The 24,840-nt window shown below is 41.4% G+C and overlaps 1 protein-coding gene and 1 long non-coding RNA gene across 9 annotated transcripts in view; one reads left to right on the top strand and one right to left on the bottom strand.

Annotated features, from left to right (window-relative positions):
• SLC35F4 (solute carrier family 35 member F4) overlaps positions 1–14,630 on the top strand; it is a 247,297-nt gene extending 232,667 nt beyond the window's left edge. For 5 of the 8 annotated variants that reach the window (XM_070594249.1, XM_070594250.1, XM_070594254.1 and 2 more), the window contains 4 exons: positions 6,511–6,636; positions 8,535–8,727; positions 11,994–12,083; positions 14,187–14,630. In XM_070594249.1, the coding sequence (XP_070450350.1) occupies positions 6,511–6,636; positions 8,535–8,727; positions 11,994–12,083; positions 14,187–14,428 (651 nt within the window). In that variant the 3' untranslated portion in view covers positions 14,429–14,630. Of the gene's footprint in view, positions 1–2,594; positions 2,776–6,510; positions 6,637–8,534; positions 8,728–11,993; positions 12,084–14,134 lie in introns of those variants that run through there. The other 3 variants (XM_070594251.1, XM_070594252.1, XM_070594255.1) reach the window with 2 other exon arrangements.
• LOC139079412 (uncharacterized) lies at positions 754–2,650 on the bottom strand. Its single transcript, XR_011533030.1, has 2 exons — positions 2,384–2,650; positions 754–1,712 (listed from the first exon to the last, which is right to left on the bottom strand). It is a non-coding gene; the product is annotated as an uncharacterized lncRNA (long non-coding RNA).
• Positions 14,631–24,840: the final 10,210 nt, after the last annotated feature.

Here is a 24,840-nt window from a genome sequence, read left to right as displayed (position 1 = left end):
GACATCATAAGTATATACGTAAATTAAGACATCATAAATGGCACAATGGTAAGCAATCATGTCAGACATGCTGGTAGAAGTCAGATATTTTTTGATTTAAATGACAGGAAGTGTTCCACTTCTTACTGTGAAACATTAGAAAGTGTTTAATGGAATGTTCCAGAAGAATGTCAAGGTGTAATTTTAATGATGCCTGTAATCAGGCCGTGGTATATGAGAAGCACCAAAACATATTCAGCATTTTGCTGTTTCACAATATCAGCAATTCTTTCCCTCCTGAGACATGCTGAGAACGTGTATAATTAGGTCATTTGAGAAATTAAAGGAGGGCAAATAGAATACTGACAACATAAATGCAGCTTTTAGTGCCGACATCCATAAATACTCTAAAGCGCAGCCTGTAGATGGCACCCTGCTTGGATTACTCTTTTTTTCAAAATAGTTGAAGGGTTGCTTTCAGTCATCAAATTAAAATTTATACTCTTGACTCTTCTAAGGCTTTGGTAGTTTAAAAGCAGATCATTTGGGATTATAATTCTCATTGCTTGAGACGAGAATGATCGCATTTAAGATGAACTCTATGGCCTTCTCTACTTCTATTTTTCATGTAAAAATAACAGTATGAGCAGAATGAGGGATGCTTGACGTTATCATATCAGTAAATGTGAGTTTATCTGGAGTACTAGTTGGCCAGAATATCAGCAATGTTCACATAAAAACTAATTATGTATTATGAATAACTTGTTAAAAATATTTTGTTTCCTTGGACTATTTATTGAATTACAGATGAAAAGGTAATGCACCGTACATTTAGTTTTCTATTATGAAATCATTTCAACCAATTTGCCCATAAACTTCGATGTGTTAAAAAAACTCTTTCATGAGTAGTTGCTTATAGCCGATGTATGGTCATTCCACGGAAATTAGTAAACTTCTTTAAAAGATCATTTTTTTTTTAATTGCAAAAATGTTGGTGAGACTCCAACTCTTGCAGCTTTGAAGATGGGTGTTTTTCCATCTCCAGGATCCTGTCCTTTTTACTAAAGTTCTTAAACCCATGAGCACCAGAGAAACCATTTTAAGAAAAACACGTTCTCCTCAAAGAAAATGAGCCGCTGGCTGGGGTGTTTTCTCTGTTGCTGGCATCTATTTCGCTCCAATGAAAAGTAAATGTCAGACTAGAAAGTTAAAACCCTTTCTTTCAGATCTCGTCCCTCTCTTATTTTTTATATTATTAATTGAAATTTTTCTTTCATTTAAAATTTCCTTGAACATTCAGAGAAAATTGATGGATGGTGAGTAGTTCAGCAGACCCCAACTTTTTTTTTTTAGCAGATTTAGGAAATAAATTCATGTCCCTTCAGCTTGGCACCCATGTATTTTTTAGCTGTAATTGGGTCCCTATGCAGTTAACTTCCCAAGCTGTGGCTCTTTTGGAGACTTTCCAAGATCCACCAAGGACCAACTAGAGTATATCAGTTACACTGAATCTTTTCATTGCTTGAACTGCACTTCTCTGAGTTGAAATTGGGCTCCAGAGCTCTCTAAATCAGGACAGTGGAGCTGAGCTACTGCTGATTAGTGACAATATTACATATTTAGATAAGATTCAAGATCATCTCTTGTTTCCATCTTGCCTTTGGTTGACATTTATGTAGTAACTGTTCCTTCGTATGCAGTGCGGAATCCTCTATCCAGAATCTTCATGCTTCCTGGAGGAGGTAACAGAGGATGGGTAGTGAAACTCACCACTTTCATTCCCCTCTTGGCAGGAAGATGACTCATGAATACAGAGAAGAGAAATCTGGGTTGTAATGGCTCTCCAATTTTATGCCCACAAGGAATCCATAACCCCCTTAACAAGGTGCAGTCAACAGCTCTGCTTTATCTTCCGCACACACTCGTCAGTCTTTCCTTATGGGATTTCTTTCCTTTTCCATCTTGGTCTCCTTTTGAGATCATTTTCAGATGGATTTTATTTATATAAAAATAGATGTGTCTGGGGGCTGGCCCCGTGGCCGAGTGGTTAAGTTCGCGCGCTCCGCTGCAGACGGCCCAGTGTTTCGTCGGTTCGAATCCTGGGCGCGGACATGGCACTGCTCGTCAGACCACGCTGAGGCAGCGTCCCACATGCCACAACTAGAGGAACCCACAACGAAGAATACACAACTATGTACCGGGGGGCTTTGGGGAGAAAAAGGAAAAAATAAAATCTTTAAAAAAAAAAAAAAAAAAAAAAAAAAAATAGATGTGTCTGTGTGGCGGGGGGTGGGGGTAGGAATCTTAGTCTGAGGCTCTGTACCCCTTGGCTTTGACCTGTCCTGGGGATGACCCTCATCCCCCTCACGCACATGCAGTATCTGAATGTCTAGAGACTGCTCACCTCTTTCATTTCGCACACTTCAACTCTTGTCCAGTTTCATGGGTCTGAGTAAGACAGATGGTTCTTCTTCATGGAACCTTAAAGGTAACATGTGGATAAATTTAAAGATTCTGTATAGCCATGATTCCTTGAAAATGGACTCTGTCTAAATATACTCAGATAGAACAGGATGATCATCAGTGCAGGTCTCATTAGCCAAGCTCCTAATGTGTGTCCCATCTTCAGCTGCTGACGTTTAGTCTTGAACTTGAGTACAGCCCTGCCCCTGGCAGCTGAGCTTTGAGGGCCTCCATTGTAGAGTCAGCTGTAGGTATTGTGATGCAAGGGTCCACTGTGAGTCAATGAAGCTCCCCCATGCTCCACCCAGCTTCAGAAACAGACTTAACCACAAGGTAAATTAAGGAAAGATGTTTGGTTACAATTAGAAAAAGAAGCAATTAAAGGTTCATCTCAATATCCTGAACCCTAAGAGCTGGTATTGTCATGTGAATAATAATTCTAGAAACCATTTGTCGATGGGAAACACAGTGAATGCAAAGAGACTGGTAAACCCTCATGGAGATCCAGAGAAGGGCCAGGCTCTTGTGGATTTTGAGGGCCTGAGCCAAAAGAGGAAAAAAAGGAAGATACAAGAAAACAAAATCAGCCAAAAGCCATGTGCTTCTCTAGCCTTTATCTGGACAAACTAATTCTTTGAGAGGTGAAAGAAACCTAGCTTTCAGGGTCACAGGTGGTAAATAGCACAGTGGGGTCACCTTTAGATGCCGCTTTAGGAACAGGCTCAAACAGCCTCATGGTCCCCTCTGATTGGCCCTGATAGGCTCTCAGAGGGGCCTAGGCCTGCAGAGGAAGGCAACTGGCTCAGGTGATGGCGTTAAGTGGCATGCTGGGGTGATGGGCGAAACGGATCCTCTTCCTCAGGACACTCACCCCAGGTGGGCACACCGTAATGTGAAAGGACAGAGAGGTTTAGGAAGTTAAAAATGAGGCATTGGCACTCCTGTGGTCACTAGGGTTACTAACATGCTAACCCAGATCAGATTCAGGTAATGGTAGCAGTGGGTTTTCCTTCTTATTTAGACACGGCTGGTGGGCTGTGGAGCTGGAACTGGAATGGGTGGTGAGGTCACGTTTCTCCAAATCCAAGCAGGTGGTGCCATGAGACGGTGCGTTTTGATCAGAAGAGTCCCTCATGGATGCTAATGTTCTCAGAAGCATTTTTGTAGTTGTCAGCACGAGGATGTGCAAATATGAGCACTTCTGACACAATATTTAAGGCACAGGCTTCCTGCTGACATATTTCCAGTGTCCTGAGCCGGAGAAGAGTCATTTTATGTTTTTCTTTTGAGAAAAACAGAGTATTAATACTTCCTTGATGACTGATTAATTCTGAAAAGGCAAGTGACTCAGATCTGTGTTTAGGTTATCATTTTCTGGAGATTTGCACAGTGTTTCCTCTGCAGTTAAGCAATGGTGCCAAGGAGGGCCACTGTGGGATCATCTGAGTGACCGCTCCAAATAAGCCTTCCACCCATTTTCCTGCAGTTTCTAGATTAGCTGAACTCCCTTCTCTTAGTTCCAACTGTGTAGATAAGAAACATATTGAAAATTTCTTAAAACATGGCCCTAGAGAATTGTTCTATCAGATAGTTGTGAAATTTAAATAAAAATGTGGAAAATAGTTTAACTTATCTCTTCCCCCCAGGAAACCTATATAACCTGTAAATTATTAACCTATATATTACCATTTGTACCACAGAGAAGAATTTTTCTAACGTCTCAAATATTCAGATTTTCATGCTTTTAGAACTTAGCTAACAGCATTGTCTGGCCCCCTGAAGTGAAAAATGCTTCTCTCCATGAAGGCAATTGAAAGAGACACTGGTGTAATTAATATGTCACTTCAAGTGCTCTAGGCTGATATTTTCACAAGCACTTGAATATAAAATGTAATGGAGATCTTAAGAGGCTCATCATGGTTATAATGTTGAATTGCTAGAAAATTATCTTTGTCCATATTCAATTCCTATCTTAAGAAAACTTACAATCGAAATATTGTGCCTATATATTTTTACTAATGGATGTCTCAGAAAAGGGCGAGTTCCCGACTAAGGCCATATCCTGGAGCTAATAGTATTAAATGATCATCATTTTCCAGACAGTATTTTTGTTTTTGCCTTTTTCTTTTTGGTATGGGCTGTTTGTTTTCATAATTTCCTAACCCCAGAATTATATATTATATACAATTGCCTAAACTCAGAAATTATAAATTATGGAATAATTTTAATAATTTTAAATATGAAACAGCACATCATGCTGAAGTTCATTAGGCTTAACACTGCGTTCTATTAACCCTGTCTTGGAGAAACAAACTGTTTATTTGACCAAGAAAATACAACTGATGCTTGCCCAAAAGAAAGCAAATATTAATTTAAATTTACTATCCTACAAGGTCAGTCTTATGAGGGAAACCTGTTGGCACACTTGAATACTGTAACCCATGAGAGTTATGGAAACACAAAAACAAGCCAGAAAATGCCTGTGTCTAATGTGCCCTTTCATTTCTCTGAAATCAGACTGCCCAAAGAATTGTTGCAAATCCCTGGCTGAACCGTAAATCCCCAAATCAAAGAAAATGATAACCCCTATGTAATTTCCAGGGCTAGATAACCCCTTCGCCATGTTTATTTATGAGTCTATTACTTCTTGTTTGGAAAATTCCTTTGCGACTTCATAGTGTGTGTATTAAATTCCATTCCCTATAGTTTGAGGCAGAGTCTGACTAGAATGCACGCCTGGCAGCTTTAGAGGATGGATATGCACTCAGCAAGAGAAACGCCTCCCATCAAGCAGCCGCCCCGGAGAAGGCTTTATGAAGACAGTTTTTCACTGCTGACATGTCAGCGTCTGTTCTCAAGTACTCCTGCTGTTTTTCATAAAAGACGCTTTAGTATGGAGCTGGCTCTGAAACCAACTGTGCGCTTGCTTTTGGTGGTCATTAACAAAACAATTGCTTTAGCAGCATCTAAATTATGTGTGTCATTGTTATCACACTTTGCACTGGCCTGGAGCGAGTCTACAGTTATGTGTTAAAGATCTAGAGTTTGCTGTCATAAATATTTCGCTGATAATGTTCGCAAGAGCCCCCCAAAAATCACATATGTAAAAAAGCCATCTACAGAGGAATTGACTTACTGGGGAATACTCAGAACTGAAGCCTAACAAAATTAATGGCCATGTGTGTTTAAATTTCTCACAAAGGTCTGTGTAGATTTTAAAGTCAATGAGACTATTTCACTAGGAAGTGACTTATTGTTCCCTATTCCAGGGTTATCTTACATGTACTGTAGCTTTGACCTGTTTTCCAGTAGAACCAGTTCAAGATAATTAAAGAAATAGATTCAAAGCAGCATTTCACTAAGGGAGCGGACTCCTGTTTTGAATATACCAAGGATCATGTCAATTTACAGTAAACCATTAATATTTCAATCAAATTATGAATATTTCAGTTATGCAGTTAATTGAATGAAATTATCTTTCTGTGGTTTAATTTGCATGTAAACAAAAAGAAGAACTGGCCTCCATTTGACATTCCAAGTGACAGTGCAAACTCGGCTCACGCCTTATGGATCACTCTGAGAGATTATTCACTTTTTTTCCCCTTGGCCTGAAATTTGCCTCTTAGCGGCGTCAATATGGTGTCTCCCCAGTCAAGTCCTGCTTGTGTGGAGAGCTTCAGACACATGCACTGATCTAAAGAGCTCATTAAAATGTATGCTGAATTGTTTGAAGAAAGAGAATACAGTACGGATGAAAATGCTTAGAAGTGACTTCCTATTAAATTTATTTCAATAATATGGGTATTAATCTCTAGGAAGTTGAGATAAAAAGTTAAACAAAAATTACTAGCCCTCAATTAGTGTGTGAGTCGCTTTTATGTTCTCTGCCTGGAGGTCTCACGAGCATACTGATTTCTTGTTAAAACTGACCCTTCCTACATTTAAACATGATGTATAGGAGGTAGCTGGGTTTGAGGAAGCATTTAACGACTCTCATGAAGTCTTCAATTGCTTGCTCTAGGATATGAAAGCATCAATTTTTTTATTTCTTTGCTTTCTCTTCGACAGATAGTTGCCGCAATAATGGCGATCACGGGCATCGTCATGATGGCGTATGCAGACAACTTCCACACTGATTCCATCGTTGGAGTGGCATTTGCCGTGGGCTCAGCCTCTACTTCTGCGTTATATAAGGTATGCTGTGCACTTTTTATGCAGTTAACTGTCATTCGTAGCTTAGACAAGTAATAAAGTAAGGAAGGACAAAGAAAATCTTTGCTAGAAAAAAATAAGATAGTTTAAATAATAATGAGTACTTGCTGCACGCTGGACACTTACCAGAAAATTTCACCTGTGTTAACACACCCTTATGAAGCATAGGTAACCATCCTCGCTTTCCAGATGAGGAAACCGAGGCTTTGAAAGACTAAGTAATTTGCCCAAGGTCATACAGCCAGGAAGTGATAGAGCCTGGATTTAAACTCTGGCCAACCCCAAAGCCTGCGCTCCAGCCCCAGCCCCTCACAAACCATGGAGCAGCTGTAGCGGGCCTGAGGAAGACCTCTCCTCTCTTGATGTTTCTTTACTTTAACTGTCCATGGTCATTATTTTAACTCCAATGAGGTGTTCAAAATAATGAACAACCTTGAGAGCTGAGCATTTGCTACATGTTAACCCCTTGCCACAGGGGCTCATGTTATGGGCAAAACAAAGAGGCCCTTCTCCTCTCTGATGGGTGCTCTGTGTCTGCACTGTGTACTCACTGCTCTCTCTCCACTGGAGCTGCCTGTCATCAGTGAACATTCTATTCAGAGTCATCGCCCCTGACTTCAGAAGTGAGTACTAACAGAGCAGATCTAAAAGGTTATTCCCTAAAGCTCCACTTTTCAGAGCCAACTTTCTGGATGTAGCTAAAGGCCCGCTCCACTTTCACCTCTCTCGCTGTTTCAATGAGAAAATGCTCTCTGAAAGGCAGAAAATGCCCTTTGCATCCCTCCTGGATGCCTGTTCTGATTATTCACCAACACTGCGGCTCAGAGGGCATTGAGTCTATATCCATATTGACATTTCCTGGCCCATTGATTCTGTGACAAGCTTGACAAGTGTTCACTCAATCGCCGTTAGTGTCTAACTTGCCCCCAACTGAGACTCCACTGACATGTCTGATCTGACCAAAGACTAGCATGTGCTCGGCTCTCTTGATTAAGTCTCTCAAGAGAAAAAATAACAAGTTCAGTTGAAATTGAAAGCGATAACTGGAATTGTTATGTGACTGGGATGGCTATGTTATAGAGAGAATTCTCCTGACCATGTTACAGATGTATTCACTCTGGGAGTGGTAATATTTGCTGACATGCACAAAATCATATGTGCACCATAGAAAAGATCTGCTCCATCCTACATTGTTCGAGGATTAATATAGGAAGCAGAGGGGTTAAAAAGCCAAGAAATATGGACTAGAGACCCGACTCCTCCCCAGCCTGATGTGTGACTGTAGGTGAGCCGTTCACATATCCTTGTCATTTTTCTCTGTACACAGATTTATAATCCAGAAAAAAAATGTTTTAATCTAGAGAATAAACATAGTATTTGTGAAAATATTTTAAGCTCAGAGAGAAAAGCGTTGATAAATCCAAAGCATCATTATTATTTCTCTCAGCAAAATAATGCCAGGCTCTCCCTGTCCAATTTATTTTCCAGTATCTGTCAAAATAAGGGTGAAATGAATCCCATGCTTGAAGGGAAGAATTGATGGCATCTCAATCCTAGAAGTTTTTCTGGGCTTGTCTGCACTCTTATTTATCATTCACCCTATACCCCTCACTGATGGTGGTGCTTGACACAGTATACGGTCCCCCAGCAGTTTTCAACACCATAAGGAATTCATTTTCTGGCATTTGCTCGCTCATATGAAGGCTATAGGGCTTTTTAATTCCTTATCTCAACAATGCATTAGGTGCCATGGCGATGGCAGAGTAAGAGAAATGGAGGATAAGCTCTGGGCTGGTGAGTTCACTGTGTAGAGGAATAGAGCTCACCTTTCTGACCCAGCTCTCCAACCGTGTGGCTTAAGAGTCTCTTTCCCATTCCAGGTTTTGTTTAAGATGTTTCTTGGAAGTGCCAACTTTGGGGAAGCCGCACACTTTGTCTCCACTTTGGGTTTCTTCAATTTGATCTTCATCTCCTTCACCCCGGTCATCTTGTATTTCACCAAGGTGGAGCACTGGTCCTCTTTTGCAGCTCTGCCGTGGGGCTATCTCTGTGGGATGGCAGGGCTGTGGCTGAGTAAGTGGTCCCAACTTGCCTTCCATTCCCTTTGTCACTCACCTTTTCTTGGCTTAAATTATCATAGTAGGATTATTCCCTCAGGTACCTCTGTCCTCTATTTCCCAAACTTACCTAAGATTGGTTAATGGTGAGAAGGTTCTTTGTAGGCTATTTCTTGATTAGATCAGAGTTATCCAACTGGTATGTCTCCCATGAGTTAAGGTGTGAGCCGGAGGCCCAGACCACTCTCATCACCAGTGGTCTCCGAGCAGCGTTGTCCATTCTGCATGACGGACTGTATGATGTTATTGTGTTCCATGCACAGTACGTCACGCAGAGGGAGAGAGGGAATGGTATATTCAAGCAACTCGAAGTGGATCCAAATGGCTGGAGCACTGAGCGCAGGGAGAATGGGGAGGGAAGTAGGAGATGACATTCAGGAGGGAAGCAGGTCGTGAAGGGCCTGGAAAGCCATGTTGAGGGGGTTGGATTTAAAATCCACTTAGTAATCTTTAAGCAGGGAGGTGACAAGCTCACATGTGCATTTAAACAGCCCCCTGTGGCCGTGTGTGGAGCACAGGTTTGAGATAGGAAGCCCTCATTAAGCAAGGGAAGAAGCAGAGTGAACTTGGTGGCTGTGCCTGATAAGGAGGCTATGCCTACCTAGTAGACGACCAGTAAAAAGTCACCTGGAGTCTTTTTAATGTCCTGTCTCCAAACTCCCCATAACTCTGGGGCTGTCTGCTTCACCTGAGCAACCAGGGGGCTCCCCCTTTCAACTATGTTGTCGCTGTCACTTGATGTGAGAGGAACTGAAAAATAACAAGCCTGCTCTTCTCTCACCAAGCAGTCAAACAAAAATCACCACCCAGTGACTCAGCGTCTCTTCACTCAGGATCACATCATTTTCGCTCTGCTCCTCTTTCCTCAGACTTCCTAAGGATGGCCCCCTCTGCCTGTTCCACGTTTACCCACCACATTCAACCTGCAGGACCTCTGCCAACCCTCAGTTGACTTCTTTATCAATGTGACGTAATCCGAAACATAATCTGAAACAGCACTGCAATTCCTGGGAGAAAAAAATGCCCTTATTGCATTCCCACGTAGGCATTGAGTCACCTTTTTCTACTCTGGCCTCAGCACGTAAGGGGAGGTCTTACACGAGACAAGAAACCTTCAAGGGAAGGATCAAATGTTAATTGTTAGTCCTTTGAATTCTACTTCTGAAGCCCAAAAATATGTGGTTATGACCTCTCATAACCTCTGCTGAATTGATAGAAACCAACAGCCCTGTTTCCGTAAGACCAAAACATCCTAATTAAAAATGCCTAGTAATTTCCTGGCCAAAAACAATGTAACTGGGAACAAGCATAACCAAAATTTCACTGGCTCTTGGCCCCAGCTGTGTTCACGTGATCTCCAGCTTACCGCAGTCGCCCTCTGCCCGCGTGTATCCTTTGGCGAGTCTAATACATGCTCCTAAGCAAGCCTGCTCAGGGTGGGCATCACCATGCTAGCTGGACACTGGAGTTCTCCACCAGCAGCGTGGTCTGCACACTCCATGAGAGCCGCTCCACCAGGCCCACCCCAGGGCCCTACAGTCCTCACTGTGCCAAAGCTGCTGTCTGACACAATGAGGAGATAGCCTCTCTCCTGACTGGGTCACACCCCCTGGTTTTCACAACCTTCAGTGCTCCTCCGTAACTACAGCTTCTATTTGCTTAGGTTCACGTTGCCTCACTCCTCTCAGGTTGGCCTTTCAGGCAGTGCCTTCACCCACATGCAGGTCGGCCTCATCCACTCAGCTGACTTATTTGAGTCCCACTTGAACTCGGGCTAGGCCCCAGGCCACAGATAGCATGTTGAATGATATATTCTTGTCCTTAGGTTGTCAAAAGAGAATGTAAGTATTCCATCCAAAGAACTAAGGAAAAACAGACAACACATTTTGGTAAAGCCCCCTGATTCTTATTGAGTGAGAAGGTCTCAGTTCTCACCCAAGTACCAATACTTTCATTCAATCCGCTAAAATCTCCAGTCCAGCCAATCAAATCACAGATGGGGTGTTGAGCAGAGTCTGTGCTGCATTTATCAAATCCCTGACGTGTTAGAATGTGCCGTATTTGCTTTCAGGGATCTGAGGAGAGAGTGGAGGTGCCCACTGCAGCCCTGCCCTGAAGGAGGAGCAGTTATTAACTTAGAAGCCCCTCTCGCTTGATTGCCGCTACTATTGTATGAAAATGATGAAGGAGCCCAAATCTTGTGGAAGTCAAACCCATTGTCTCTAACTACCAAGCTCAATTGTCTCTAACTACCAAGCTCAAGTGACTCCAGATAACTAAGTTAGAGAGCTGAAGTAAAGCAAGAACTATGGATAACAATAGAAGAATAGACATTGTCCTAACCAGAATTGTTCTAGAACTATCTTTGGTTCTACACAGATATGGGCAATGTAGTTGAGTCATTTCCATAGAAATCCTCTCTGAATTGAGGACCTTTTGTAGTTATTAACACTCATCTCTCTGACCCCTAAAAACATTGGATTGAAATCTGTTAAAGTAATGCTATGTAATTTACAATTGTTTTTCTTTTTGAAAATCTGTATTTTTGTAGAGGGCAGATGATTGTTTTAACTAACTTTATATTTAACCAAAAAGGTCCAAATATATTAATTAAGGGGTATCAAGTTACACCTTCTGTTGGTTCTGTGGTCCTGCCACAAATCAGGATGTGGAAAAGGCTCCTGGGGGTCGGTGAATTACATTGAACACACCTTTGTGAGCCCATGTGATGCTCATCACAAGAGAAGAGGATGAAAAGGCATAGGCTGTCCAGCATAGGATAGAACTTCCTTTAGGCAGTAACACTAGAGCCTTTTAGTCATGCGGGAAAATGGCATAATATCGCAAAGTAACAAACTGATAAAGCCCAGATTCAATCGATTGCCTGCTTTCGCCTTCTGGCTGGCCCCAACCTACCTTTATAGTGCTAACAAGTGGTGAAGTGAAGTGATTATTTCACCTCTTTGCATTTCCTCCGTACCCCTTTGCCAGCCAATTGGCAGGAGATTAGGGAAGCCAGGGTGGCAGAGGAGGAAAAAAAGATTACGCCTTATTCAGGTGCGATAATGCTTGCATCCATCTCCAGAATTAGAGGATTAATTGACCAAAGGTGCGAAGAGTCAGAAGGCATGTTTAACGACGACATTGATTCTTTTACATTAAGAAGAAAAGAGCCTAGCCTACCAACTCCCTTCATCCTGTCCATCCTCCTTTACTTTATAGCCTTCAACATCCTGGTGAATGTGGGCGTGGTGCTGACGTACCCGATCCTCATCTCCATTGGGACAGTGCTCAGCGTTCCTGGAAACGCAGGTACGGGTACGGTTTGACACGTGCACAGTAAGTCTCCTGCTTGTGTTTGTTTTACACCCTCAGTTGTTTCTTTGAGCAGTTGTGAATTATGTCCCTTGCCTGGGAAGATGTTTTTAAATATCATGAAGGTGGCAGACAACAGAATAACTATGCAGCAGATTTTAAATTTGCAGCTACAAACACTGTTTTCACTTGGTCGTGCTTTCAGAATTAAACACCAAATGTATCATTTGGGCTTCATGTAATCTCCCTGACAACCTAATTTTGTGGTATTTTTAGAGGAAGTCCCGAGGAAACAAAAGGCATCCCAGCATAGGACTCGCAAGTAAACGTCACTAATGAAAGTGTGGGAAATGTACAGGGTGTTGGCTCCCCATCAGACTATCCATGGGGAGCTGCAGAAGCTTCTCCCAGGGGCAGAGCAGATGGCCCTCTGGGACAGATATAGGAAGAGCAGTTTGACTCACTTCAGGGACAAGGGGAGAAGCTATTTTTCCAGGATAATCTTTCTAGTGAAAGCTGTCAGTGGAACAAGTAATGAAAGTGGGTTATCTAGGTGACTGTACAGTCCTTCTAACTTTAAAATTCAATGTTTCCAAGTCTTAGGTAATCTCCTTTCTTTGCCCCAGGACAATCAGCAAATGTTGAGTGAGCACTTACTATGTGATCAGGACTGTAGGAGAGACAGGAAAAAAAAAATGGCATTATATAAGAAGCTTTCACTGAATTTGGAAAACAAGACCAACATACATGAAATAACAGAACTCTACAAAGTAATTTATTAGTAAATGCCAAATTGTGGGAGACAGACTCCAAGGACTATAAGATATTCAGAGGAAAGGAACATCAGGGAGGAGTGGAGTTATCAAGAAATTCATTCATTCATCCATGGATTCATTCATTCATTCATTCTGAGCGCTTGGTGTATGCCAGGAACTGTGCTAACATTGTTGATAGATGCCACCTGAATAACACACTCCCTGCTCCCAGGACCACGTAGTAGAGAGAGGGAGACAAAAGGAAATGAGTAATTACAGCGTAGAGAGAGAATTGCTTTGCTGGAGGGATGGACTGAATGCTCTGAGAGCACACAGGAGGGGCATCCAAGGCAGCTTCCTGCAAGAAGCCTAAAGGGAGAGACCTAATGAGGGTTTCGCTGGATGATGTGGACATGAGGAGGAAGGGCATTCCATGCAAAGAGAACAGCATGTGCATGACCAACAATTCCACTGCTAGGTACATACCCGAAAAAATGAAAACAGGGACTCAAAAAGATACGTGTGAAAGTGCATGGCAGCCCTGCTCACAACGGCCAAAAGGTGGAAACACCCAAATGTCCGTCAACTAATGAATGGATAAACAACCTGCGATATATACAATGAGATATTATTCAGCCCCAAAAAGGAGTAAAATACTAATACAGGCTACAACCTGGATGAACTTTGAAAACATGATGCTAATGAAAGAAGCCAGGCATAAAAGGTCGCATGTTGTGTGATTCCATTTAGATAAAATATCCAGAATACGTAAATCCATAGAAACAAACAGCAGATTGGTGGTTGCCAGGGGCTAGGGCGTGGGGGTGGGTGCTGCTTAATGGATGCAGAGTTTCATTTTGAAGTGACGGAGATGTTTTGGAACCAGATGGAGGTGGTGGTTGTACAAAATTATGAATGTACTAAATTCACTTTTAAATGGTTAATTTTAAATTATGTGAATTTCACCTCAATTAAGAAGTTTTAAAAGAACAGCATGTGCAAAGAACTAGACATTAACAGGTTTGGCTCATTTTAAACATCTTCAGTGGTCCAGTGAAACTGGGCAAGGGTGAAGGTGTGCAGAGGAAAGTCTTAAGAAATAGAACTGCAGAGGTAATTAAATCAGGTCACGTGAGCCTTGAAGGATAAGTATGATATAGACAGAAGGAAGAGAAAGCAAATGAAGGGAACAACATAGGTAATGGAATAGAAAAAGGAAGATGAGCTTGAAAGAACAAGGGAGACTTTTGGAAATCTCTGGAAGTAGCAGTGACTTTGTTCATGTGTTTTCAGAGCAGCTTAGAAACAGCCATAGACTGTGTCTGACTGGGTATTTCTGCCCTAGCTGTGGATCTCCTGAAGCAGGAGGTGATATTCAATGTTGTCCGCCTGGCTGCTACCATCATCATCTGCATTGGGTTTCTGCTGATGCTATTGCCTGAGGAGTGGGATGAAATTACCCTGAGATTCATCAACAGCCTGAAGGAGAAGAAGAATGAGGAGCATGTGGATGACATCACTGATTCCAGCGTACACCTGCGAAGCAGGAGCAGGGCCAATGGGACAGTGTCTATCCCACTGGCTTAAAGAGGACACATTTTGAATGCACGTGTATGTATATTCTGTGAATATAATAAAATTTTCTCGCTACCAGTACACTCAAATGACAGTATTAACTCTGAATTTGGATAAGTCATATGTGAAATAACGCCAAAATAAAAGTTTACATTTCTATGCTTATCAAGGAACTGGTGTAAATAATCATAATAAATTTTTTTATTAAAACATTTTTATCTTGCTCTATTTCTTCTGTTTTGGCGGTTTTCCCCCTTATTCACCAAATTTCCTGGAAACATGAGATTCTGTTAAGTTATTGGCTTGTCGTTACCATTTCTCACCTGGAATTGAGACCTTTTTGTTCCATCAGAGAATGTTGCATAAGAGGAAACCACAAGAAAAAGAGACACGCCTTGTATATATGTAAGTCCAATAGGAACCTTAAACTTGAAAGCTGGAAAGTAATTAAATATCAACAGTGTCTTCTATCCGCAAGACCCACACTAGGAACAATGAAGGTGTGAAGATATAGAAGACCCGTCAGTCCTTTCAATGTGCTTACAGTGGTAAGAGCCTATGAGAGTTTACAAATATCTCTAATATGAGGCAGACATTTGAAAATGGCACAGTGGTATGGAGAGGACAGCTGTTACCAGTCATCTCTAAAGTCCCTCACCACCAAGCTTTTTGAAAGAGGTGTTCATATTTGCTGTCACTTCTTCCTCCATTCCCGTTCATTCTTCAACCCACTGCAATCCACCTTTAGCCCAATCATCCTCTGGGAGTGCATGCACCAGTCACCAATGACCTCTCTCTTGCAAAATCATATTGACACCGTTCAACCCTTACTTTATTGTCCACTCTGCAGCATTTGACACAGTGACCACTCCTTTTTCCTAAAATATTCTTGTCACTTGGATCCCGTTACAGTCCCCTGGCTCTCTTTCTGCCTCACTGGCTGCTTCTCTGGGTTCTTCTTTCTAGGCTGGTCTCATCACTGTCATCATTGTCTTTGGCCTTCTTAGCATCTCACTCCACACTCTCTCCCTGCAGAATCCCATCTGCTTCCAATGTCATCCATGTAACGACGGCTTCAAAATCTTCATCTCCAGCCCGGATTTGTCCCTGAGCTTCAGATCTGACTACCCAAATGCCTTCTGCAAGCTCACTGGATGCCTCATTGTTCACACCAAATTCAAGACCAAAGTTGAATTTATCATCTCTCCATCCCAGATCTATTTCTTCCTCTTTCTTGTTCCCTGTCTAGGTTAATGATAATATCATTCACTAGCTGCCCAAGCTAGGGATCAACCTGTTAATCTGCCTCCTCCTAATGAACCTTCTGCCTCCCTCACCCTCCACACCTAAACCGTAAGTCCTATTGATTCTCTTTCTTAACATTTCTTGAATCTATACACTTCTCTGTATGCTACCTGTCCCAGGCCCCCATCATCTCTTGCCCTGATTAATGAAATATTCTCTTTACTGGTCTCTCTAAACTCCTGGTCTTGCCTCTCTCTACTCCCTTTGTAGCCTGCAGAGTGACCTTTCTAATAATAAATTTGATCATTCTACTCCCTTGTATAACACCCTTGAGTGGCACCTCATTGTCCTCAGAATAAGGTCCAAACACCTTGCATGTCATTCAGAGCTCATCACCAACTGGTGCCTGCCTGCCTCTAGAGAGGCATCATCTAATAGGACTTTCAGTCACGATGGAAATATTCTATGTCTGCACCGTCCAACATAGTAGCCTCAAGTGGCTACTGAGCACTTCAAATAAGGCTAGTGCTGTTGGGGAACTGCACTCCTAATTTTATTTACTTTCAATTAATTTGAAATTGGCTATCACTGGAGAGTGCAGCTCTAGAGCCTCATTCCACCACACCACGCTCTGCAGGCCTCTGGAATCTCTACGCTTTAGCGGCACTACACTTCTTGCACTTCTTCAATCAAGACACGCTCTCTTTATATTCTCTCTCATCACCTGAATAATCCTTACCCGAGCTTTACAACATGATTTACTCGTATTTTCCCAGCAAGTCTTTTCTTATTCCCCAAGCTGCACAATGGGGCTTCCTTAGAAGGCTGTGCTTACCCCCATTATAGTACTGATCGCCCTGTGGGGTAATTGTCAATCTTCTTTTGGAGTTCCCCGTAAACCATGAATTTCTTGAGAGCAGAGGCTGTGTGGCCGCCATCGTTGTGTCCCAAGCATGGTGCCTGGCACTTACAGACATTCGGTAAATGAAGTCATGGGTTGCCTTTCACTGGAGATACACCCCCTCCCCCGAGTTAAGGACAGGCACTCGCATAGATGGGATTGGCTACAGTAAGGACCAGAAGGGGTTAAATGTGCCACGGCCTTTGTCGTGTTTCCACAAAATACCAACTTGCTGAAAGGATAGAGGGCACTTCCTCCCTGAGAGGCTGGGTAGGACATCTAACAGTCTAAGTGAGACACTCCACTTTCTGGGAAATTTTGTGTGAGAAGCCAAGCCTTTCTGGCATCTGTTTTACTATTCTCTTTTTATTCAAGTGTCCCCAAAAGTGTAGGTGAGACAATCCCAGGGCAAGAAAAGAGGACCCAGGACATCATACCTGGGCGTCATGGTAAATAAAAACCGTAATGTTTTTTCATTTCTCTGTCCCTTTTTGAAAAGGCAATGCCAGTCTCCTGGCATAGATAGATGACATGATATTAGCTAAAATAATAACCATGACACACTTTAAGCTTCATGAAAAATGGTACAAAATAAATGAAATATAGCATTAGTAAATATGAATTAATTCATTATCTAAGTAGAGTTGGCTTTGACTATTTAAATGCCATATTGGGACATTGCCCTCGCCTTGTTTTTAAATTACTGTTAAATAGCAGTAATCGCTGACTAACCCACTCCAGCATCTCGCCATTACTTAGCATGACATTTAAAATTGCATTTTGACACCTTTAAGAAATGAGTTGTTTTGCTCTTTTTGATGATTCATTTTGAAAAATGGAGTCAGCTACCCTGGAAAGCACTAATTCAACTTATGACTGATCACTGTAATTAGCTCAATCTATATTAAGAAAACACTCCTATTATGGTATTCATTCATTTATTCATTCAAAAATTATTCAGTTCGACTCGCAGCTCTGAAGTAAGGTATTTTGTTAGATCATCAGCAACTGGCCTCTGCCCGCCTCTAGAACAGCACTGTCGGAGAGAATTTTCTGCAGCCAGAGGAATGTTGTCTCTCTGCATTGTGGGGAAGGGGGTGTAAAATGCATAGGACGTGGTCCCTGAGTCCAGGAGCTTCAAACTCTAGGGGTAAGTTATTACCATGACAATGGAAATAATAACAACAACTCAGAAATTTACTGAAGTTGCTTTGGGAATGTGAGATATTCCCTTGAATTCAGGTAAAGTAATCATAAAGATGCTATCTTTCCTTGCTAGTCTTATGTTCATTGTGGGAGTCAGAGGGTATCATGTATTCCAGTCACTGAATGAATATGGCTGTGCCTCGCATGTGCCTACAATGTGCCTTCAACGAGCCAGGTTCAGCCAGGTTTTGAGGATACTGACAAAGTCTCTGCTCTCTAGGGCGGATGGAAGTGCCTTGTTGAGGTTACTATTATCTTGTCTCTTTCTCCAAACCTCGTCCCTTCCCAAAATCCAGGAGGCAATGGCTTCTGTGGGTGACTGAATGGCAGCTCAGTTCAGGGACTGAGAGCCCCCCACACTGCAGCCCCCACTCCACACCCGTTAGACGTGCAACTTTGGCTGATTACTAACCTCTCTCTGCCCCTTGATTTCATCATCAGTTAAATGAGGACATCAGTACCTATCATTTGAGGTCATTGGGTATATTAAATAAAACCATGTGTTGAAGAGCCTAACACACTACCTGACAGCCCAGAAGTGCTAACTACTGTTACGGTTTCCTCTGTCCATTTGCCTCCCTCCAGGTCCGTATCCAGAGCCCTTATCCACAGCCCTCAGCCAAGCAAAGTCACAGAGCCTGGTGCCAAGCAGGGAATTGTACCCAAAATAAACCAGAGAGACAAAAGAAGCCTGGCATGAGGGACACTCGGAGGAAGCAAAAAAGGGTACCATGGCTCCATTTGCCTGGTCCCCTGGGCACCCAGCATGCGGCATTCTGGCCCAGTCAGTGGAACTAATTGCCTGACAAAAAGACAGACTGGCGACTTGGGCTCTGAAATTAAAATCACTTCAACCACGTCCTGGGCGCTTCACAAACAAATTATAGGCAAATCATTTTTGTTCATCCAGGCTTTGCATGCCTATTAATTTTGTGCAGGCACTTTGTCAAGATCCACCAGAGGACAAATGATTTGGAGAAGGACAATGCAAGCGATAAAAGAGTGAACAGTATAACCAGCCAAGCGTTAGAATGTTCCTGATATTTAAGTACAAATCCTCTTTCTTACCTATCCATAAACCCCTGTCACCAGTACAAAGAACACGTAGTACAGGCGATGCTGGTTTATCTGGCTGGCTAGAACAAGAAGTCTCTATTTCTAATTCCTTTTCTTTTTCTCCACCGACCTCCCCCCCCACCCCACCCCGCCCCACACCTGTAGCAATTGGAAGAGAAGTAAAAACGGGAGAGTACAGGAGGTGAAGGTGGGGCGTGCCAGTGCCAAGAACTAGAGGCAGAAAGAGCAGAAGCCCGTGTTTTAAAGCTCTGATTGACCAGTGTGCCCACACCTGTATGACACAAAAGCACAGGCTATTTTGTCACTGCTTGCTGGAGACGGGAACACGTGATTCTCCAGGAGTTTGAGCGATCTTAAGAGCAAGAATTCTAACTTGGGCTCCAGGGATGGGCTCAGGGGTTGTTCCAAAAATCTCTAACAGAGTTTTCAAAATAGTGTCAACTTAGCTGCTTTATTCTGGAAGGATAAAATCAGAGAATTCGGAGGCTCTAAAACCACACTGTTCCCTAAGTTAGCCACTACCCACGTTTGGCTGTTGAAATATGGCCAGTCCCAATGGAGACGTGCTGTGTCAAACGCTCTTGACTTTGAAAACTTACTATGAGAAAATGAATGTAGGCTACTTCATTAATAGCTTTACACTCATTACATGTTGAAATAAGAATATTTTGGTTATGTTGGATTAAATAAAATATATTCTAAAATCCCATTTCACCAATTTCTTTTTACTTTTTAAATGTAGCTACTAAAAATTTTAAAATTGTATATAAGCCTTGCATTGATGGTTCACGTTGTATTTCTATCGGGCAGAAATTCTCTGAAAGGTTAAGAATGACTTGCTGAGAGGGATAAAGATGGAACAGTGAGGGAAATTTAGGAGGAGAAAACAGCTTTGGAAAGAAACAATTATTTGCTCAGATTCTGTCAGTCAAGACAAAAATATACTAAGTGTTTTTTATGTCATGATACAAGTTCATGCTTCCAGCAATGGACAGAGAGAGGGAAGGAATAGGAGCAAGGACAGCAATTTGTACTTGTGAACAATTGGAAAACTACGTGAAGACCTGGAAGAACGAGTAGGTTGAAACTAGCAAGGAACTTTCATCTGACACCAGGTTTTATTGATGTGGACGTGATGGACACTGCTTTGAATTCTGGAAAGTGAAAAGACAGTGATGAAGATCATAGCGGAAAAGAATAAATTATGTTGGAAAAGACTAATTTGACTTTTAGATATTGTAATCAACTTGCAGAAAAGAAGCTAGATCACGTTCTTTAGAAGGCAATAATGGAGTTGCCTACTGTTGTGACATTAGTAAATAGGAAGTAATAAAAGTGAAAATCAGGAATTTATTAATGTAAACAGTTTCTGAAAAAATCATAAGATTAGAATAGATTTGACCTAAAGGTAATAACTTACTCTGATCAGTAATTAAAAGATGCTCCCCAAGCTAGGGTGGTCTCCAGGGATGGGACAGTTAGCTAGTCATCAAGGAACTTCCATAAAACAGCATCTCCCTAGAAGTCACCAACGTTTTGGGTCTGATCCCCTGCACTGTGAACTCAGAAACTAAGTCTTGTAAGTGCCCTAAAGAGTAGCTCAGTGACTGTCAAATTATGATGCTGATACAGCAGCAGCAGCACCTGAGAACTTGGTAAAAATGCAAATTCTTGAGCCTTATCCCAGACCTAGTGGAGCAGAATCTCTGGAGGTGGGGCCCAGCAATCTAGTTTTAATAAGCCCTGCTTAAAATTAACTAAGCGCATGCTCAGGTGAAGAAGGTGATTCCAATGCATGCTAAAGTTTAAGAACCACCAGGCTAATGACCACTGGACTGCAAACAGAATATGTAGTCACTGATAATCATAAATTGAGCTGTCATATGGACTCAAACTCTCACATTCACAAAGCTAGTACAACCTTTCCCTAAGAGACAACCCTACCTGGCAAGCTGAGCAGGTAGATTTGGTACCTGAAAATGAAAAGGTTGTTGGTGATCCTGAAACCAAAGCAAAGAGGGTCAGATGTATGATTCAAACTCTTCTGTTCTGTTTTCGATTTCCATTTTAATTCCCACTCCCTGTGAGGATGGGTTCATTCCTGCTGGACAATAGCAGGTGGGAAGGAGAGGAATCCGAACAATCCTCTGGTATTATTGCTCCCATCTCAAGCCAGTTGCACAGTCCATTAGCAGAACGTGTTCTCCCAAATCCTGGATTGAAGTTCCCTCCAGTTAATGATGTTAACAAGGATACATCATAGACTTGCCAGCATTTGATTTACAGACACTGGTTATGACCAAAACAGTCAATACAGGAACACATGGTACCCAGAAGTGTCCAGCAGATAGACCAACCAATTTATGAGCTTATTCTTTGCTACACAAATCCCTTCTAAACTCCTTTTCTCTCAAGGGAAAAGCTAACAAGTCTGGAGTTAATCCTTCTCTGATTACTTCTCTCACATATGGATTTTCTTGTTATAATATAATTAGGGATTCAATTTATGTATGTAACTGCAAGTGATGCACTGAAATTCAGTCTTTTGCAAGACCTCTGCTCTACCTCCATCAGTGTCCTTGGCTTATCTCACTCTTAAATTCCCAAGAAGGCAGAAACAAGGTACTCTCCATCTTCTGTATCTTGTTGGTTACGTGCTTTATCTGGGCAGGTTCGACCAAAATTTTCATCTTGTTATATTTTATTTTCATTAACTCATGTTAACGTTAAAATATTTCCAGTTTTCATCTTTCAAAAGCCTTCTATAGAAATCAAACTTTGACTTGCAATTTTTAAACTTTACCTATATTTCTATTTTTAATAATTCTAGTTTTTGTCAGGTAACACCAGTCCAATTCCTTTCTTTTACATAAAAATTTCCCCTGTCCTTCAACAACCCTGAACATGATCCCATATCTCTGATCAGTGCTGACTGGACACTATAATATGTTCTGTTTCATGTTGATCACCTACCTGTGGGTGACAGGGTTCTTGTCTTGGAAATGTTGACATCATCGATTATATTTGAGCTGGACTCTGAAGCTCTTCCTACTCCTGGGCTTGAAAAAGTACTATCTTCAAGATGTCACTGCTATTACCTCATCTTAATAATGGTGTTAACTCCTGTCACTTAACTCTCTGTGTCCCCAGAGGCTCTCTGGCACATCCGTACCACTTCTTCATCCTTATCTTCTCTCTTTACATCTACAATAATACAAAAGTCCACACTCACAATATGGATCCTGTGGTTCTGTGTATTCTACAGTGTCTTCTGAATCATCAGGAAAAACCGCTGTTCGATATGGTTTGGAGTGAGTATATATGAACGGACTATGATTCTTAGAAAACTGGCAATCCAGCTCTTCTAAATGAGAACAATATATTAACAGGTATGTATATTTAATGAAGACAATCTATTGCTAGACCATAAAAATGACAGCTCGTGTTGTAATTAAATAATATAATTTATAGAATATATCAAATGAAACCAAGACTCAATCATCTATTTATTCTGTCAAATAGTAATATCATTTCTGGTATCTGTTGACAAATCATCAAAATCTTATGGAACTAGGTAATTCAAGAAAGCATTCATGAGCTTTTGAAAACAGAGTCTGTCCTGCTCATCTTTGAATGCACAGCAATAGGTATTCAGTGGGAGGAAGGAAGAAAGGAATCTCAATCCTGCCAAGATAAAGATTTACTCATTTGTTAAACAAGTACTTATTGACATATTTTTAAATTACTTAGAATTCCATCTCTCGATGTGTTGGCAAGAACCAGTATCACTGGGAGGGAGAGAGATTAAGAGCACTGGCTAAAAAAAATAAATCAATGATCTTGGAATATTCTGTTTTTCCTAAAGTATATGACTGAGGAGTGGCCCAGGCTGACGTGGAGGAGAGAGGTGTCCTGATCTCTTTACAGATACACCCTAGCTTTGTACTAGAGTCAGAGTCTTGTGAACCAGCCCAGGCCACAGGCAAATTCTGTTTTAGATATGATATTTTGTTTAGCTACTTCAAGAAGAGTTCTGGTTAGAGACATGAAAAGATGAGGAAGGGAAGAATAATTCACTTGGATGATGGCCAAGAGGTCTGGGCTCCTCATCATAATTCAAATCCATGTCCAGCATCACGAAATCTCAGTTGGAAAAGTCCTCATGGAACTTACATTCCAGCCCTGCCCAGTGCCCACATCTCCTCTACCCCGTCCCAGAAGAGCAGCCATTGAGTCTTTGCCTGAGCACCCTGGGGAAATGCAACTGTTGTAAGGGGCCCATCCATTCCAAACTCTTGTTACTGTTGGAGGTCCTCCCTGAAATGAGCTGACATTTGCCTTTTTGAGACTTCCACCTGATGATTCTGTTACCTACACAAGCAAGTCAAATTTCTCTTACACAGAGGTATGTCATATTCCTCCTGGATTTTTCCTTTAAGCTAAATAATCATATCTCTATGGGCATACCATTGCACTTCGACTTATAAAAATCCTTTTTCAAGTTAATTAACACATCTATCACCTCACACATTTACCTCTTTTTTTTGGTGAGAACATTTAAATTCTACTCTCATAGCAAATTTCCATTATACAATACAATGTTATCAACATTGTGGATACATTGTATTGTATACAATAACATAGTCAGTATGTTATATATTAGATCCTCAGACTGTATTCACCTTATAACTGAAGTTTGTACCCTTTACCAGCCTCTCCCTATTTCTCTCACCCCCTAGCCTGTGGCAACCACTTTTCTACTCTCTGTTTCTATGAGTTTGACTTTTTTTTAAGATTCCACATATAAGTAATACTATGTGGTATTTGACTTTTTCTGTCTGGCATATCTTACACTATACACGAAAATCAACTCAAAATGGATTAAGGACTTGAATATAAGACCTGAAACAGTAGAACTCCTAGAAGAAAACATAGGCAGTAAGCTCCTTGACATTAGTCTTCACTATGATTTTTTGGATTTGACACCAAAAGCAAAGGCAAAAAAAGCAAATTAAACAAGTGGAACAACATCGAATTAAAAAGCTCCTGCACAGCAAAGGAAACCATCAACAAAATGCAAAAGCAACTTAGGGAATAGGAGAAAATATTTGAAAACCACATATTCAATAGGGTTAATATTAAAAATATATAAGGAACTCATACAACTCAATAAAAAAACAAATAACCCAACTAAAAAATGGGCAAAGAACCTGAAAAGACATTTTTCTAAAGAAGACATACAAATGGCCAACAGGTGCATGAAAAGATGCTCAATATCACTAATCATCAGGGAAATGAAAATCAAAACCACAGTGAGATATCACCTCACACCTGTTAGAATGACTATCAAGAAGATAAGAGATAACAAGTGTTGGTGAGGTTGTGGAGAAAAGGAACCCTCATTCACGTTGGTGGGACTGTAAACTGGCGTACCCAATGGAAAACAGCATGGTGGTTTCTTAAGAAACTAAACATAGAACTACCATATGAGCCTCCAATCCCACTTCTGGGTATATATCCAAAGGAAACGAAACTATTATCTCACAGAGATATCTGAATTCCCATGTTCATTGCAGTATTATTCACAATAGCCAAGGGAGGGAAACAACCTAAGTATATATATACGCTACATTTATATGCCAAGTGATATAAAAATACTTTTTAACATGAGGTGCCCCAACGCAAACTCACTACTTACTTTGTGGTTTAACTAGCTCATGGTGTAGTGATAGTATCACTTCACTTGCCAATGTTACTTTATCTGCACTACTCATTTATTTCATCTGTATTTGTGTGTGTTTGTGAGGAAGATTGGCCCCGAGCTAACATCAGTGCCAATCTTCCTGTATTTTGTATGTGGGATGCCACCAGAGTGGCTTGACGAGCAGTGCTAGGTCCATGCCCAGGATCTGAACCTGCGAACCCTAGGCCGCTGATGTGGAATGGCGAACTTAACCACTACGCCACCGGGCTGGCCCCTATTTCATGTGTATTA

This window comes from Equus przewalskii, chromosome 25 (genome assembly GCF_037783145.1).
Source record: "Equus przewalskii isolate Varuska chromosome 25, EquPr2, whole genome shotgun sequence".
NCBI lineage: Eukaryota > Metazoa > Chordata > Mammalia > Perissodactyla > Equidae > Equus > Equus przewalskii.
The sequence above is the reverse complement of the archived record's forward strand: the minus strand, read 5'-3'. Positions and strand labels throughout refer to the sequence as shown.